The 17,729-nt window shown below is 46.3% G+C and overlaps 1 protein-coding gene across 1 annotated transcript in view; it reads left to right on the top strand.

The window, feature by feature from the left end:
- Window positions 1-17,396: 17,396 nt before the first annotated feature.
- ALDH1A1 (aldehyde dehydrogenase 1 family member A1) overlaps window positions 17,397-17,729 on the top strand; it is a 57,448-nt gene continuing 57,115 nt past the window's right edge. Inside the window, exon 1 of the mRNA XM_048851155.2 lies at window positions 17,397-17,578. Within this exon, the coding sequence (XP_048707112.2) occupies window positions 17,483-17,578 (96 nt within the window). The 5' untranslated portion in view covers window positions 17,397-17,482. The remainder of the gene's footprint in view (window positions 17,579-17,729) is intronic.

A 17,729-nucleotide genomic window follows, 5' to 3' on the forward strand; every position in this document is an offset into this window, starting at 1 on the left:
TAAGATTTCAACTCTTAAATCTTTAGGTGCAGCAGCACCTAAATACCCTTAAAAAGCTTGACCTAGGTCCCTGTTAATTTGTAAAGTTCTCTCTTCTTACATTAATTATTATTGGCGTTGTTATTGCTGTTATTAAATAATTATTTCATGCCCAAATTTGCTAGGCACAGAGAAGACATGGTCCCTGCCCAAACAACATACAATCAAAAATTAGATAAAACAAAGGAGACAAAACATAGTAACTGTCAGGGTAATAGACAGAGGGATAAATGTCATAAGAACACATGGTTGCTTAGACTGGTGCACATGCTTCTAATGAAGCAGTTTGCTCCAGCTGAGCACAGCTAGTTTTTACATAAATATGCCTGGATGCCAAGTCAATCTCTGCAATGAGCAAAGACTCTCTCTGCACTCAAGAAATGTTAATCCTCTCTCTTGGACCTGCTAACCACTGACAGGTTTTGTATCCCCCTGGGAATTACCCTAGCATTATTAAATCCTAATCACAAAATATTACATCTACCACAAAAATATAATAATTCCTAAATCTTAAACAGGAAACCAGTTTCCTGGGGCAGCCCCCAAGGGCCTGTTCTTGATTGACCGTCCAGTCATGTCATCTCAGCCCAGTTGGGCTGAGGTGTTGGGGGGTCATGACTAAGTGGGCAAAGATAGCTTCCAGACTGGTTCTCTTCAGCCACCTGGACTATTGGTAGGGTCACTCAGGTGTTTGCAGCCCCTTTTCCTTCTTGGGCTTGTAGCTGAAGATTACTTCTACTGCCATCATGTTCAGAATACGGTACACAGGAGGCTGGGAGCCCCCCAGCCTTCACTATGTTTGGCTCCATTTTGTCATTTCCTACACATAAGTGTCTATTTTTAAGGATTTATGGCAATAATTGTAATGACTAGTTATTGCTGTATTTGTTATGACTTTATGCGTGCTTCTTGCCAGTGCACATAGAATATAGGAAGTGGAGTGGGAGATTCACCTTCTAAAATTGTGCACACAGTTGGGAGAAATAAAATGTCATCAGCAGGGCTAAGCTTGTTGATCTACATGGACGACATGGTATTCTTCTGCAGTGGCTCAGTTTTGGAACAAGAACAGGCAATGGGGCAGAAGACATACTTGTTTTGTATCTTGTGCAGGAAGTGTGTTTGGCTTGATGTGAAATTAATAGATTCTGGAGGGGTTTAAGCTGGATTAATATCTAAAAAAATAATGACATCAACACCCTGCTGAGTACGTTAGCTGGAAATCAGTTAAGGTGTTATATGATGTCACCAGTACCCCAAAAGTTTCAGCCTTGCCTTTTCCACCTATCCCATTTCCTATACCCTTCATTGTGATGCATACATAGCAATACAGATTAAATTAACCATGACTAATGCAAATTCTTTTGTATGAATAGAACAAAAAGCCAGTATTACAGCATTTGCTTAGACTTGTTAGTGATGAAGATGTTGTCAAGAACTATTTCTTGTGACACTGCCTCATATAATGTTACATTTTGTGTAGTAAAGGTAGAATAAATAAAATGAGAACAACCTGCAAACCTAGGTACCTAAAGCTGCCCACTCCCCTACTTCTATTTAGGCACTAAAGTAAGTGTGCTGATTTTCGGAAGTATGGAGCACCTAAAATTCCTGTTGAAGAAGAAACTGCTCAGTACCTCTGTAAATCAGGCCATTTTGGCCTGAATTCATAACTCTTAAAATGACTGTTAATAGACCTTTTATGTTCACTTCAAATCCACTGAGAATTCTTACTGGCTTGGGTGTTGATAAAGGGGTAATTTATTTTTCATGTCCCTTCACATCTTTGGCTTCTCTGCTCAGACTGCTAATATTGGTGCAAATTAGTGCCTCGATAATGGTTTTCTGATGGGTATTCCTGTCCTCTGGGAACTGGATAAAGACCACTAACTCATTTTGCATAGGCCATTTATTAGATGTCCTAGATTTTCAAGGATGCTCCTAAACCCCTTTGGCATTTTTAAAACTCTCCCTCCGGATTAACATAACTTTCTGTCAGTAGCAACATGGGATAGGTCTGAAGCACTGACAGTCTCCCTTTATCTCCTGGCCATCCAGACTCTGAAGAAATGTCTCTGTTTATCGCAGTTATGAACAAAAACTGATATATCTCGTGGGACACTATTCCGATATTATTTTGCATAATTTAAATATGTGCTTCAACATATTGATCTCTTGTCTAACTTCAGCATACATGATACAGACCTCTTAATAAAACTGCTTATCTTGTGGACCCGGTGATGAGTTACATCTGAGGCTGAAAGAAATTTTTCTTAGTCATCTTTTTCTTAGCATTGGAGGCTGCCGCCTAGGAAGCGGTGGAGAAGGGCCTGGCGGAGGGGGTGGGGTGTTCATCCCCCTGGAGCTGCTAGAGGACCTGGGTGTCCGCCTAGTCCTGACCTCCGTCCCTCCTTTTCTACCCAATGCCGCTCTGTTACCTGCTCTCTCCACCCTGGGGAAACCCGTCTCTGTCATCAGCCCTCTCCCGTTGGGCTGCAAGGACCCCACCCTCCGTCATGTCCTCTCGTTCCACAGGCAAGTGCAGCTTCTACCACCGCCAGCGGCATGTGACGGAGAAGCGCTCGAGGGGTCCTTCCTAGTCCCCTACCAGGGAGCCCGTTACTGGGTCTACTGCTCTACAGGAGAGGCCCGGAGCTACCTCTGCCAATCAGCGGGGCATGTCCGAAGAGACTGCCCCTTGGCCCGGCGGGGAGGGGCACCCGAGACCCCCGAGACCCAGCAGGACATTGGCTCCGTTGTTGCCGACGCCCAGTACCTGAAACCACCTCTCCTCCTGCTCAAGCCACTGCTACTCCGGCCCGGGCCCGAAGGTCACCTCCCCTACAATGCCCAGATGAGTGAGGGAGCCCTGCCCTCACTGCTAACAATCTGGCAGAGCCTATGGAGGAGGGTGCAGCAAAGATACTACTGGGCATGGGAGAGGGCCCGCCCCAAGGGGAACCCTCCCTCCCTCATGTTGCCTCACCATTACTCCCCCGAGCCCCTGAGCCATCGCCTCTGCCCCCCAACGCGAGCCCTGCTAACCAGCCCCCAGATGATGCTATGGAGGGCTGGACCCTAGTCCAAGGGAAGCAAGGCAAGTGGAAGGCTCGAGCTCCACTTCACCCATCTGATGCGGAGGCCCCCCGGAAGACCAGGAAGGAGGGCACTGACACTAAGCCTTCCGCTCTGCCCACGAGTGAGATCCATCTGCCGGTGTCAGGTGGGGAAGACACGATAGCACTGGAAGGTAGGATCTCCCCTCCATAGGAGACCCTCCCCTCCGAGACCCCTGAGGAAGCCCCTTCTGCCCGGACATCACCCGAAACCCTCGCTAACCCCAAGGCGACCGTCGAGGCGGGCACCAGAGGGGAGACCCCTGGGGTGGCGGAGGGCGACCTCTCCTCCATGTATGAGGAGATCGAGGCCCTAGGTCTGACCCCGGTCACCCAAGGAGAGGATGACCTTCTGCCAGCTGGCCTCGATCTGGGCAACCTCACTCCAGCCCCCCTTTCCCCATGCTCCCTCCCCCTAACCGCCTTCCCGGGTGGGGACCCTACAGAAGGTAGTCCACCACCTGATGCCATGGCTGCCAAATCCACCACAGAGCCTGCGCCTGGCATCACTGGGAGCCCCCTCCCCACCCCCTTAACCCTCAAATCTGATCGGGAGGCGTCACCTTTCAGCTGCTTGCCTCCCAAAGCCCAGAACCTCGCCTCTGCCCCTGCCCCTACCCTTACCCCTGTCCCTGCCCAATCCACCTCCTCCTGTAATGCTATTGCCACCCCTGGGGTTATTTCTTTCCCTTTTCTTGCGGATCCACCCCAAGGAGCAGCCTTTGCATTTTCCTGCCGCGACCCATTAGGAGTCGCAATCTTCCCTCCGCCACCCCCTTTTACCGCAGGGCTTGAGACAGACCCAATAACTTTAGCCTGTCAGACACCCCGTCGGTGGTCCGCACCCTACCTGCCCGCCTCAGTGGACCACGAGGCTGCACCAAGGGCCCCGCCAGGGAACAACCGAGAAATCTCAACCCCACACCCCCATGAGCTGCAAAAAGCATTGCGGGAGTTTTTAGAAGATACCATGGCTCCTGCAACAAGGTACAGCTAGCTCTCCAGCGATGGGGGGGACTTTGACCAAATCCTCCAGGCCACAAGGGCCCTCATAAGGGAGGGACAGGAAGGCAAGGTGCTGCGGCCTACGGGCGGGTCCGCAGCTTCCGTGATCATTTACTCATTTACGGGACGGGTCACGGATTGTTGCACGACCTGCTGGGGGCCACAAATACCCCCACCAACAAGGAACCCCCAGCTCTCCCAGCCCTCCTCATGACGCCTCTCATTATCGCAACTTTGAATACCTGGCACTGTAGGATGGCTCTCCGCAGGTCCCAGGTGCTCTCTTTCCTTCGGGGTACTCTGTGGTTTTCCTGCAGGAGACCCATATGGATCCGACCGCCGAGGACAGGTGGCAGCTGGAGTGGGGGGACGGGGTCTACTTTAGCCATTTCACGGTTCGACAGGCTGGAGTGGCAACCCTGTTCTCCCCCGACCTACGGCCCGAGGTACTAGGGGTCACTGAGACCGTGCTGGGCCACCTGCTACATCTCCGGTTCCGTATGGAGGGGCTCATGATCAACCTCATTAACATCTATGCCCCGACAACAAGCCCGAAGTGGCCGCAATTCTATCAGCAGGTGTCCGCCTTCCTCAGCACCCTAGATTCTCATGAGTGCCTAGTCCTGGGAGGCCACCGCGAACATTCTCCGAGAAATAGTCGAACATCACTCCCTAGTGGACGTCTGGCGTGACCACCACCCGGATGACACTTCCACGTTCACCTTTGTCCAGGTGGAGGCTCATCGGTCACATCACTCCCGGTTGGACCGTGTTTATTTATCACGTTTCCATTTTTCACGAGTTCACTCCTCCAACATTCGGCCGGCCCCATTCTCCGACCATAATCTAACCACCATAACAGCCTCCCTCTGTGCAGAGAGGCCGGGACCAGCCTATTGGCATTTTAACAACAGCCTGTTGGAAGATGAGGGCTTCGTGACGTCTTTCCGGGAGTTCTGGCTGGCCTGGCAAGAGCAGTGGCGTGCCTTTCCCTCGACGCGGCGATGGTGGGATCTAGAGAAGGTGCGCGCCAAGCTCTTCTGCCATGACTACACTCGGGGCACCAGCCGACGGAGAAATGAGGCGATAGAGCAGTTGGAACGGGAGGTCTTAGAGATGGAGAGGCGCCTGGCCATCAACCCCGAGGACCCGTCCCTCTGCGGAGCGTGCCGGGAGAAGCGGGAGGAGCTCCGGGCCCTCGAGGACCACCGGGCCAGAGGCGCCTTCGTTTGGTCCCGCATCCGCCTCCTTCGGGAGATGGACCGCGGCTCCCGCTTCTTCTATGCCCTGGAGAAAACGAGGGGGGCCAAGAAACACGTCACCTGCCTTCTTGCGGAAGACGGCACCCCCCTCACGGACCCGGACGAGATGTGTGGGAGGGCCCGTGACTTCTACACAAGCCTTTTCTCCCCGGATCCGACCGATCCTGGCGCTTGTGGGGTGCTCTGGGAGGAACTCCCCACGGTCAGTGTGGGCGACTGAGACCGACTAGAGCTGCCTCTCACCCTGGCCGAGTTCTCGGAAGCCCTCCGTTGCATGCCCACCAATAAATCTCTGGGCATGGACGGGCTGACCGTGGAGTTTTACCGCGCGTTCTGGGACATCCTTGGCCCAGACCTAGTCACCGTCTGGGCTGAGTCCTTGCAGAGCGGGGTCCTCCCTCTGTCGTGCAGATGAGCGGTGCTCGCCTTGCTGCCGAAGAAGGGGGACCTCCGCAATCTACGAAACTGGCGTCCCGTCTCACTCCTTAGCACGGATTACAAAATCGTAGTGAAAGCAATCTCGCTGCGGCTAGGGTCCGTGATGGCAGACGTGATCAACCCAGACCAGACCTATACTGTCCCGGGTCGCAGCATTTTTGACAACCTATTTCTAGTCCGAGACCTTTTGGAACTCGGGCGGAGAGATGGTCTGTTGTTCGCCCTCCTGTCTCTTGATCAGGAGAAGGCGTTCGATAGAGTGGACCATGGGTACCTCCTGGGCACTCTGCATGCGTTTGGATTCGGACCTCAGTTTGTGAGTTTTCTCCAGGTGCTGTACGCTTTCGCGGAGTGTCTGGTTAGGCTCAACTGGACCCTGACCGAACCGGTCAGCTTCGGGCGAGGAGTATGGCAGGGGTGCCCCCTCTCGGGCCAGCTGTACGCTCTGGCAATCGAGCCTTTCCTCTGTCTCCTCCAAAGGAGGTTGACAGGGTTGGCGCTGTGGGGGCCGGGCCTGCGGCTGGTCCTGTCGGCGTACGCCAATGACGTGCTCCTCTTGGTCCAGGACCCGGGCGACTTGGCGCGAGTGGAGGCTTGCCAGGCCATCTATTCAGCAGCCTCCTCCGCCGAGTCAACTGGGTCAAGAGCTCTGGCTTGGCGGTAGGGGACTGGCGGCAGGTGAGCTCCCTCCCACCCGCGCTTCAGACCATCCGGTGGAGCGCAGGTCCGCTGCTCTACCTAGGCATTTACCTTTCTGCCACGCACCCATCTCCGCTGGAGAACAGGAAAAATTTAGAAGGTGGGGTGATAGAGCGGCTCCAGAAATGGAAGAGACTACTCCGATGTCTCTCCCTCCGAGGGAGAGCACTGGTGCTTAGCCAACTAGTCCTGTCCACGCTCTGGTACCGGCTCAACACCCTGGTCCTGGCCCCGGGTTTCCTGACCAACCTCCAGACATCGATTCTGGAGTTCTTTTGGTCAGGAATGCACTGGGCCCCTGTTGGGGTTCTTCATCTACCCCTGAAGGAAGGAGGGCAGGGCCTGAAGTGTCTGCACACTCAGGTCCATGTCTTCCACCTCCAGGCCCTGCAGAGACTCCTCTATAGTACAGGTAGTTCAACATGGAGCATACTGGCACACACCTTCCTGCGCCACTTCCAAGGGCTCCGATACGACCGGCAGCTCTTTTATCTCTGTCCAAGAGATTTTCCACGAGACCTCTCTGGGCTGCCGGTCTTCTACCAGGACCTCCTCCAGACCTGGAAACTGTTTTCAACAACCATGTCCGCGGCGGCCACCGTGGGAGCAGATCTCCTCACAGAGCCCCTGCTACACAACCCCCAGCTCCGTGTGCAGGTGGCGGAGTCCCGCTCAGTGCACCAGAGTTTGATCCTGGCAGAAGTCACAAGAGTCGGAGACCTCCTGGACTACGACCGGGGAGTCTGGCTTGATCCCCTGACGCTCACTCAGTGCATGGGGCTCTCCAGACCTTGTACCCCCTGGCGCGTACTTCAGGAGGTGAAGGCCGCTTTGACGCCCGCTGCTTGGGCTTATCTCAACCGAGCCCTGTGCGAGGGCGCACCCCGCCCACCCTCTACCCCAGGCCCACCGAACCTTTCAATGGGCTCCTACCCCGTGGATCCCAACAAACCCCTCACCCTTTCACTGCGAGCCAGCTGCATGAACTGCAGTTGGTCAGCTTCCAAACCGCGCTAAGGAAACATCTATACACACTCACGCTTCACACCCTTCACGCCCTCACCCTGGTGTCCTGCCCCGATACAAAGTGGCGGGACCTCCTGCCACCTTTGGAGGGTGAGCAGCCCCGGTGGGCCAGCCTGTATTTCACCTTGGTCCCGAGGCCCATCGGGGACATCAGTTGGCGGCTCCTTCATGGAGCTGTGAGCACGGGCATGTTTTTGACGCGGTTCACCCCCATTCCAGATACTTGCCCTTTTTGCAACGTGAGGGAAACCCTGGCACACATATATTTAGAGTGTGCCAGGCTGCAGCCCCTTTTTCGGCTCCTCACGAATATTTTATTACACTTTTGGCTGCACTTTTCCCCTCGCCTTTTCATTTACACACTCCCCATCCGTGGCCCCACAAAGTCGCGGGATCTCCTGGTTAACCCCCTCCTAGCCCTAGCTAAAACAGCCATCTATAAAACCAGAGAGAGGAGGTTGGCTGATGAAGCTTCCTGCGACTGTAGGGCCGTTTTCCAATCCTCAGTACATTCACGTATCCAGGCGGAGTTCCTCTGAGTGGCGTCCACCGACTCCCTTGATGCCTTCGAGGAGCAGTGGGTGCTGTCCGAGGTTCTCTGCTCAGTGACCCTGTCCGGTTCCCTCCGTCTGACCCTTTGATTGAGGGGAAGAGCGAGAGACCCCAGCCTCAGCCATTGCCACTGTGGATACCATCATCACCACCACCTAGGAGTCCGTCCCCCCCTCCCCCACAAATTGCCCACCCTGCAGCCTTGCCCATCTTGTTGGGCATTCTCAGGAGAGGAATAGTTGGTGACACTGGGCATGGCACTAGGTAACTCGAGGGAGTGGAAGACCATGAGTGTCGAGAAAGCCCCCCTGCTCTAGGCCACCAGGTAACTCAGGAGTGTGGAAGACCATGAGTGTAGAGGAAGACCCCCGCTCTGGGCCCAGGCAAGCCTGAACACTTGTCTCCCCTGAAGGCTGCTGTGTTATACATTGCATTTGCTTTTGGTTTGTTGCATAGTTTTGTTTTATTTTTTTTTGGTGATTTTTTGTAAGTGTGTTATGCAAATAAAATTTTCTCCTGCTTCAAAAAAAAAAATTACTCTCCTATAGCCATCTGGCCTGACCCTGTCACAATATATTTTTTCTTTATCACACTTTTTAGGAGATCTTAACAATTGTGAGGCTCAAGAGGAATTAATTCATCTGGGCTTTTACCTGGTCAACAGCTGCCAAAAAATATATAATTTGGAGCATTCTCAGAACATCTGAATTGCAATAGTTAAAGATGGGGAACACCTACTCTCCATTTTCCTGCAATAACAATATGAACCCTGTGTTGTATTACATCTAGGGAACTTTGAGTGGAAATATGGATCATCTTATAAGCTCTATGTAAATAATAATTTGGAGTGCACATGTAAAGGATGCTAGCTTGTCTCCTGCAGTGAAAAGCTGTAACCAGTTTATGTTAAGGGCGAGACTATCTGGGTTTTCCCTAAACCCATTGACTCTTTTAGCGGGCATCTCCTTCTCTTCATATAACTTCATCTTCTCTTTTAGCACATAACTCTCCTTTATATTTGACATGGATATTGTGCCAGGTTTTCTTCCTTATTTGGTGATGTTTATGCAACGTTGTATATGTACAAACCAAAAAAAAAAAAATTCTTCCTGAAATCCTGAACTTCCTTATGGAAAGACAACTCAGATTAAATAGTCAGTGAAGAAGTTTACCCCTCTCTTGTCCGTCCCTCCTTTATATGATGGGGCAAATCCAGGGCACCTTGCATTTTTCCACCAATGCCACAGTATTAATAAAATGTTCAGGAACTTAAAAATATTATTATGGACCATTGGCCTGATCCTATAGTCATAGAAGCTCCCATTGATTTCTATAGCATGAAATCAAGCTGGGTGTGTTTAGGGAGAGGTATTTCTGGCCTCATTTCTCCTAGTTAATCTTCAGATGTATTTTACCTTGTAGCATAACAAATGATTAATTTTATTCTGGGCATAAAATAAGTTACTTATAAATATAAAATAATTGTTATTTTAAGAATTATTAAGTTATTTTAAGGGTTAGGGAAAAAAGTCATATTTGGAGTTGTGACATATTTGGTTAAAGGCAACCTTCAATTTATGTCCCTTACAAACAGAGTAAAAAAAGGCAGGGCGTACATAATAGATAAAGTACTTGCGCAAGCAGGGCCCTCCACGATCACAGCTACTGTTACTCTTGATTGATGCCAGCCATGATCTTTTAAGGACCAGTGTATGGGAAATGTGCTGTTTCTGGAAAATTAAGAACGTTCAGTGTGATCCTAATTACTGTGAGTTCTTACATAAGGGAGCAGTGTGATCTCCCTGTGATCAAATGGATAGTGTCTTATATGTCATTATCCTTTGTCTTCCTTCATCTTCTTGTCCCTCTTATTTTGTTGTTGGTTTGGTTTGGTTTGCTGCATAGTGGATCATTGTCTCAGTTCCTATGCACCTGAAAAAAATTTGCAATTCGAGTTTAGTGATGACGTAGTATTTGAATATCAGGACCAATAATGGAAGATTATGGCATTTCTGACCTCCACACGTGCCTCTGACCCTCCTCCCTACCTTTCAGGATCATAAATACTGGACAATGATATAGAATTATAGTCATCCCTATAACTAAAGACAAAACTTTATATGAGGATTATTCCCCTCTGTGGAAAAGTTTGAGTGAAGTATCAGTAAAAATTGCTTTTTGAAGTATTTTCCCTCATTAGTTTGTAGCAGTAGTTGTAGTAATTTGTCTCATTTTATTTAATCACAGGTGGTGTATATGAGCTGGCCTACCTAGTCCTTTTAGATGCAGAAGGCAACTGTGTCTAGGATATGTGTTGCTTGGATAAAAGTGATTTGTATTCCAATCATAGTGTCAACTTAGACTTGCCAGAGAAATGGAAACTACCACATTCAGAATTTAATAGTCAGTCCTGCCATCTATCCCTTGTAGATAGAAACCCAGATAGATCTGATGAACCTCTGTTCTTTTATCATTTCAGGCCAGTTGGGGTAAACAGAATAGTAAAAATCACAATGAAAATACATAGCCATGTATATTTTAACATCATAGAGATGATTTGGTGTAAGCTGTGAAGCAAAAGGGCCTAGTAGAGGGCATTAAATCAAAAAAGAATGAACACACAGACACACACGATAGTTGTCTAGGAACATTGTTGTTGTTTTTTGTAAAATCTTCACTCCCATAAGAAGCTGCTGTTCATAATTAGCTTGTGAAGATCACATTATGAAAAGGAGAGGAAGAGCACTTGCTGATGATGTAAGCATTCCCCTTTCTGAGCTGGTGGCAGAGGTAATGCAAAGTAAAATATTTAGATATTGTCAAGTTTCTCAGGACGCCCTAAAGAGTGAGATGTTCTTGCACCAGACTTGGAGTATGGGGGCACCTCTCCTTTCCATATAACCAAATTTGTGATAATGGTGTTGTCATAAATATAAAGGGAAGGGTAAACCCCTTTGAAATCCCTCCTGGCCAGGGGAAAGCTCCTCTCACCTGTAAAGGGTTAAGAAGCTAAAGGTAACCTCGCTGGCACCTGACCAAAATGACCAATGAGGAGACAAGATACTTTCAAAAGCTGGGAGGAGGGAGAGAAACAAAGGGGTCTGTCTGTCTGTCTATATGCTGGTTTTCTGCCGGGGATAGACCAGGAATGGAGTCTTAGAACTTTTAGTAAGTAATCTAGCTAGGTATGTGTTAGATTATGATTTCTTTAAATGTCTGAGAAAAGAATTGTGCTGAATAGAATAACTAATTCTGTCTGTGTATCTTTTTTGTAACTTAAGGTTTTGCCTAGAGGGGTTCTCTATGTTTTTGAATCTAATTACCCTGTAAGCTATCTACCATCCTGATTTTACAGGGGGGATTTCTTTATTTCTATTTACTTCTATTTTTATTAAAAGTCTTCTTGTAAGAAAACTGAATGCTTTTTTCATTGTTCTCAGATCCAAGGGTTTGGGTCTGTGGTCACCTATGCAAATTGGTGAGGCTTTTTATCCAACATTTCCCAGGAAAGGGGAGGGTGCAAGTATTGGGAGGATTGTTCATTGTTCTTAAGATCCAAGGGTCTGGGTCTGTAGTCACCTAGGCAAATTGGTGAGGCTTTTTACCAAACCTTGTTCAGGAAGTGGGGTGCAAGGTTTTGGGAAGTATTTTGGGGGGAAAGACGCGTCCAAACAGCTCTTCCCCAGTAACCAGTATTAGTTTGGTGGTGGTAGCGGCCAATCCAAGGACAACGGGTGGAATATTTTGTACCTTGGGGAAGTTTTGACCTAAGCTGGTAAATATAAACTTAGGAGGTTTTTCATGCAGGTCCCCACATCTGTACCCTAGAGTTCAGAGTGGGGGAGGAACCTTGACAGGTGTAATGTAATCCTATAAAATAAGATACGTATTTTACATGCTGTCCCCATAGGTATCAGATTCACAATATGAATTTCTGGCCAAGTCCTTTATGCCATCTTCTAAAATACACTCATCTTCTGATCTATATTATCCACATTTGAGATTGTGGATCTCCATAAAGGATTATACCTTTGCCTTGCATACACCTTGAATAAGGTTACCAGAACTGAAGTTCTTGCATTTGTAATCTGACATTTAGATATCCACGATAAACTAAACCTGACTTTGGATGGCTTGATAGCTTAGAACTTTAGTTAATAATGAGTCATATGATTTAAATGGGTTTTTTAAATCTTTCCAAATTTGATCCTTAAAATGTGTAAGTTTATAAGTTGGAAGATAAAATTTCACTGAATAATGACATCTACAGTAGTAGAAAAAACTTGGTTTAGTTGTGGAAAGATGCAATGCCAACTGTGAAAGACCTATTTCTAGTTTGTCAAGGAGGGAGATCGAAGCAAGAGGATTTTGGCTGCTAGAAGTAGTTTTTCTGGAACATTTTACCCAGGGTGGGAGAAGAAAGCTTGGAAGGGATCAGGATGGAGGTGTTTGGGCTGGAGGAAAGTTTTGGCAACTTGAATAGATGGGACTGGAGAGAATCAGACAAGAACAAACAATTTGAATTTGAATGTATTCTCAAAAATGCGGAATTCATGTCTACTTCCATGAAAGATTCAGAATGGGTTTTTCTTTTTATCCATTTATGAGGTAGTTGGAAGGCTCATGCTTCTGTATTATTGATAGCTGAAGGGGAAATACTATGTACATTATATAGCTTCCAAATTATATGTAACCTCTGAGGAGCACTGAAGGAAACCAACGTAAAAAAAAAAAAAAGTAGACCCCTTAATCTTAGTTGGTGACAGGTTTATTCCAGTCTACACCCACAGCACAGTAATTGCATTGGTAGAAAATCACAAAGCATGTTTACTAAAAAACTTTACATCAAACTCTGTGCTGCTTGTTATGCAATGAGATATATCAAGTGACTAATTTTTATTGATTCTATGAGGCATGAGGCTGTTGGCAAACAGCTCAATGCCAAGCTTGTGTTGCAATACATATAACTAAAGGCTGAGTGCTTACAACCTTGGTGATGTCTCCCAATGTTACTATACCTGAGGTATGTAACTGGGTGCTGTGAAATTCCCTGTTGGTGGCTCTCTGTTTGTTTGTTTGTTTTTTCTTGTTTTTAATCTTTGTGAAGAAACCAATGTAATGCATTACAATACAATTCATGCTGTACAGCTTCTTGCACATAAACAGTGTCTCAAAACACATTAAAAAGTTTTATAACATAATTGAAAAGTTTTTTTTTAAAGCTAGCACTAGAAGAAAAAAGAAATCAACAGGCTTAGGCCAGGGAGAAAAGTTGTACTATCAGATAGCATTTGAAAATAGGTTTCAGAGTAACAGCCGTGTTAGTCTGTATTCGCAAAAAGAAAAGGAGTACTTGTAGCACCTTAGAGACTAACCAATTTATTTGAGCATGAGCTTTCGTGAGCTACAGCTCACTTCATCGGATGCATACCGTGGAAACTGCAGTAGACATTATATACACACAAAGACCATGAAACAATACCCCCTCCCACCCCACTGTCCTGCTGGCAATAGCTTATCCAAAGTGATCATCAAGTTGGGCCATCTCCAGCACAAATCCAGGTTTTCTCACCCTGGATTTGTGCTGGAGATGGCCCAACTTGATGATCACTTTGCCAGCAGGACAGTGTTATTGCCAGCAGGACAGTGGGGTGGGAGGGGGTATTGTTTCATGGTCTTTGTGTGTATATAATGTCTACTGCAGTTTCCACGGTATGCATCCGATGAAGTGAGCTGTAGCTCACGAAAGCTCATGCTCAAATAAATTGGTTAGTCTCTAAGGTGCTACAAGTACTCCTTTTCATTTGAAAATAGATGGAGAATCTAGTTACAGGAAATCTCTTGTAAATTGAGGATCTGCCTCTCACACCAGCAGTGGTGAGATAACAGTGTAAGATGAAGTAGAGAGGCACCTGGGCAATACGGTTGTGAAAGGAAGAGGAAAATTTCCAAACCTTGGAGGTATGGGTGAGATCCCAGGAAGGCACCAAAGATGCAGACCAGGAGGACAGATTGGATGTCTGAATCAATAAGGGAGATAGAATTAGATTTGAGGATGACACACTTGGTTCCATCTTCAAAATGTTTTGCCGAAGAAAATTGTCATGAACTTTCAAGTTTACTTGACTCCTCCATGCAGAGAGAGTTGAACAGGGAAGAGTCACTAATGATGTCAAACAATATGTCCAGATGTTCTATTTTAATTGAGGTTTGAGGTAAAGATAAGATGATGATTGAGATGGAGAAGGTAGATAGAAAAGAGCAATTCGTTAAGGACTGAACATTGGACATTGATATAGAAGAGCAATCTTTCCACACAGAAGGAATCCTCCCCTGATATGAGGAAAGAACCTTTTGACAAATGTGTATGTGGTGAGATTTGCCTGCCTAGTTATGGAGGAGGTCCAGGACAATGTTGTGGTCTGCTGTGTCAAAGACTTTACAGACTTAAAAAAGAATGAGAAGGGGGAAAGAATTGATTATGGCGAAAAGCAAAAGCAGGAGGAGAGCATGAAAAGAAGCAATTTCTGTGCTAAGGCCTGAGTGAACCTCAGGTTAAAAATGGTCAAGGATGTTGCTGAATGATAGGTGACTAGACAGCTCACAGAAAGCTACCTAATGAGGTATTTTGTTGAGAAAGGGCTGTAGTTAGAATGTCAGGTAGAAAGGAGAAATTTTGAAGAGGCAGGCAGTCATAGAAAATAGAAAGTTGGGGAAATTAAAGGTATTATTGACAATAATAGTAATGTAAGGCAAAAAGTTTCAGCAGACAGGATCAAATAATACGAGAGGTCTGGGGATCAGGAAAGCAGGTAATCCTTTTTACTGGACTGCACATTGTCAAAAAGGTCCAAGGATGGTGGGGAGGAAGGAGTCAGTGCACGTCTTGTAGTGAAGGTAGCTTAACTCAATCCGAGATTGAAAGAAAAAACCCAAATTCCTTGCATCTGGTCAGGGAACAGTTTGGAAGGGAGAGTACACTGTGTGTGGAAAAGAGAATAAATGGCATGGAAAAGGAAGCAAGGATTTCCAGAGTCTTTCCAGGATCTCTAAATAATATCTGATGAGATTTTGCACTCTCATAACATATAGGGAGGTGGGATATGTGCCATGGAAATGAGAATGTGATTCAGGAAAATGTCATTTGGGAACGGCATATTTCTCATAAAAACCAAGTAAGGCCATCGATCATTGTGTTGCAGACCTGAGTGATAAAGCTAAATCATGTGAATTTGAGCACTTAACAGATTGGCTAACTAGAGACTGAATTATTTTCAGGAAAACTGATAACCAAATCACAGAAAAGTTATTACAAAGTATGGACGTGACTTTGCAAAGTCTATATTTGTTGTGCTATTGAAAACCATGCTCCCCAAGTGAAAGTGGTAGTGAAAACTGCTTCCCAAATGAAAGTGGTAGCAAGCAGTAAAAGGCCTGAAGTGTCTCTAATTCAAGTGCATATCAAGACATGAAGAGGCACTATAGAGGAAAACAGATTGCATATACCCGGTCTTCAACGCAAATTATTGTACAGTGCTTCCTAGTGGCTAATCTTTCCCTTATAGATCTTGAATGGGGAGGGCTCACTTCCTTCAGGGACGTGGAGGGGCCAGAGTTGCAATACAGCTGGGAAGCACCCAGATTAGCAGTGTAAAAAATCATAGTGCCGCAGCAGTGAGCACTGAAGCACTGTGTTCGTATGGGTATGTGGCTAATTGGCATTTGCTGATGATGCCTCACTTTAGCTCCACTCTGGAGTAAACCAGCAAAACACAACAAGACCCAGGAGCAATAATAAAGGAGAAGCAATCTCTCTCCTGCCTACATCAAATAAACAGATTATTTTCTCCCCCTATCTGAAGAGATTTTTTTAAAAGCAGATACTTTAATAATCCCTCCTCTGGGACCTACATTTAGTTTTGAATGCCCTCGCTAGCCACCTATTCAAATTAGCTGAGGAGTGTTCCTCTACTTCCGCAACCCGTTCTGCCCTTTTCGCCAGGATAAGGTAGCTCTGAGGATAGAACTGACTTTCATTTCAAAAATTAATTGGGTCTTTCTTAAAGCCAGAAGATCATGTTACCTTCTTTTGTCCAAAGCCAAAGCTCCACAAGGAGAAATTGTGGCACATATTAGAAGTCAGTGCGGCTGCTAAGATATATACAGAAAGAACCAAATGGATCAGAAGATCAGCTTAATTATATGGCCTGTATCATCGATCAGTGAGAGGCAACAAAGCCTCTACCTTCTCCATTGCAAGACAGCTCAGATGAGTCCTGATCACAGCTCACTGAAATCAATGAGACTTTCCATTGACTTCAGTATGCTTTGGATCAGGTCCAGGAGGCATATCGGAAGCTTAGAAAATGAACAGAATAGTGTCTCCTCAAAAACTCAATGCTCATTCTTCAAGAGTGATGGCATCCTCATGGGCACAGAAGTTTCATGCTTTCTATGAAGAGAAGTGTGAAGTAAACACCTTTGCTCCACACTAAGTAATAGAAACTAGACATACACAAGCATCAGTGGGCACCTCCTTCAGCAGAGGGGGGGCACTGGATGAAACAGTACTTCAGCAGTCCGCTTTTCATAATGAATTACACATTGTTATTTGAATAAATTCAGGTACCCTTTCTAGTGGGCACTGCTGAAAAAATGTTACTCACAATTTGTGGAGCTGCCTCCGAAAAGGAATAGGCAATTTTTTGTTTTTATCTCCAAATTTTCTTTCTTGGATCAGGCAGGTCCATCATTTTGTCCCTCCCTTAAATTACTTGGTATTGGTAAGGATATGAGGACCTTATATTAATACATTAGTCCTCATTCCACATGTTCTCTGACAATAAGTGTTGTCGACAGGAATTGTGATTTTGTTCCAAGCGTATTAAAATCACAGTTGAGTACTTTACAGCTCTGGAAGTTATTCTGCCTGGCTCTCTCGTGCAAAAGGCTTTGCCTGCACCCAGAACTAACAAATTTGTCTCTACCTCCAAAGCTGAAGAGCCCAGATTCGAATTTCTGGACCTGCCTGATCTAAGAAAGATTACAAGCAATGTTCTAATATTTGCAAACTTTCATAATGTCTTTCAATACAGTTTATTTCTGAAGAATTTGCATCATACAGATTTCAACCTAAGTGAAAACACTGGTGCCCTTGGTGTTAGAAATAAGTAGTGTCATTTTCTTTTTGCAGTGAAATCTTTCATCCAATCATAGTCTTGTATGCAAATATACCATAGCCAGTTCAGACAAAATAGCACAAATAAAGCTAAATGCTCAGTCAGGACAAAATCACTCAGCTTCTCTGATTCCTCATTTCACCTGTGTTTCAGGAGCTAACTAAACATGTCAACTGAAAATACGAAAAAACAAATCCCAGATAGCAACTCTGCTCCAGCTATGCCTGCACCACTCAGTGATCTGAAAATTAAGTATACTAAGGTTAGTATGCATGTTTATTAACTTGCCTTAGGCATTCATATAAGACTATATATGTACTTACCGTAAGTAGTTTTGTTCAAACCATAGAAATAACACTAACTCAATTATTGTTTGCAGTGTTGTAGCCATGTCGGTCCCAGGATATTAGAGA

The sequence above is a fragment of the Caretta caretta genome, chromosome 5, assembly GCF_965140235.1.
Source record: "Caretta caretta isolate rCarCar2 chromosome 5, rCarCar1.hap1, whole genome shotgun sequence".
In the NCBI taxonomy this organism is placed as follows: Eukaryota; Metazoa; Chordata; order Testudines; family Cheloniidae; genus Caretta; species Caretta caretta.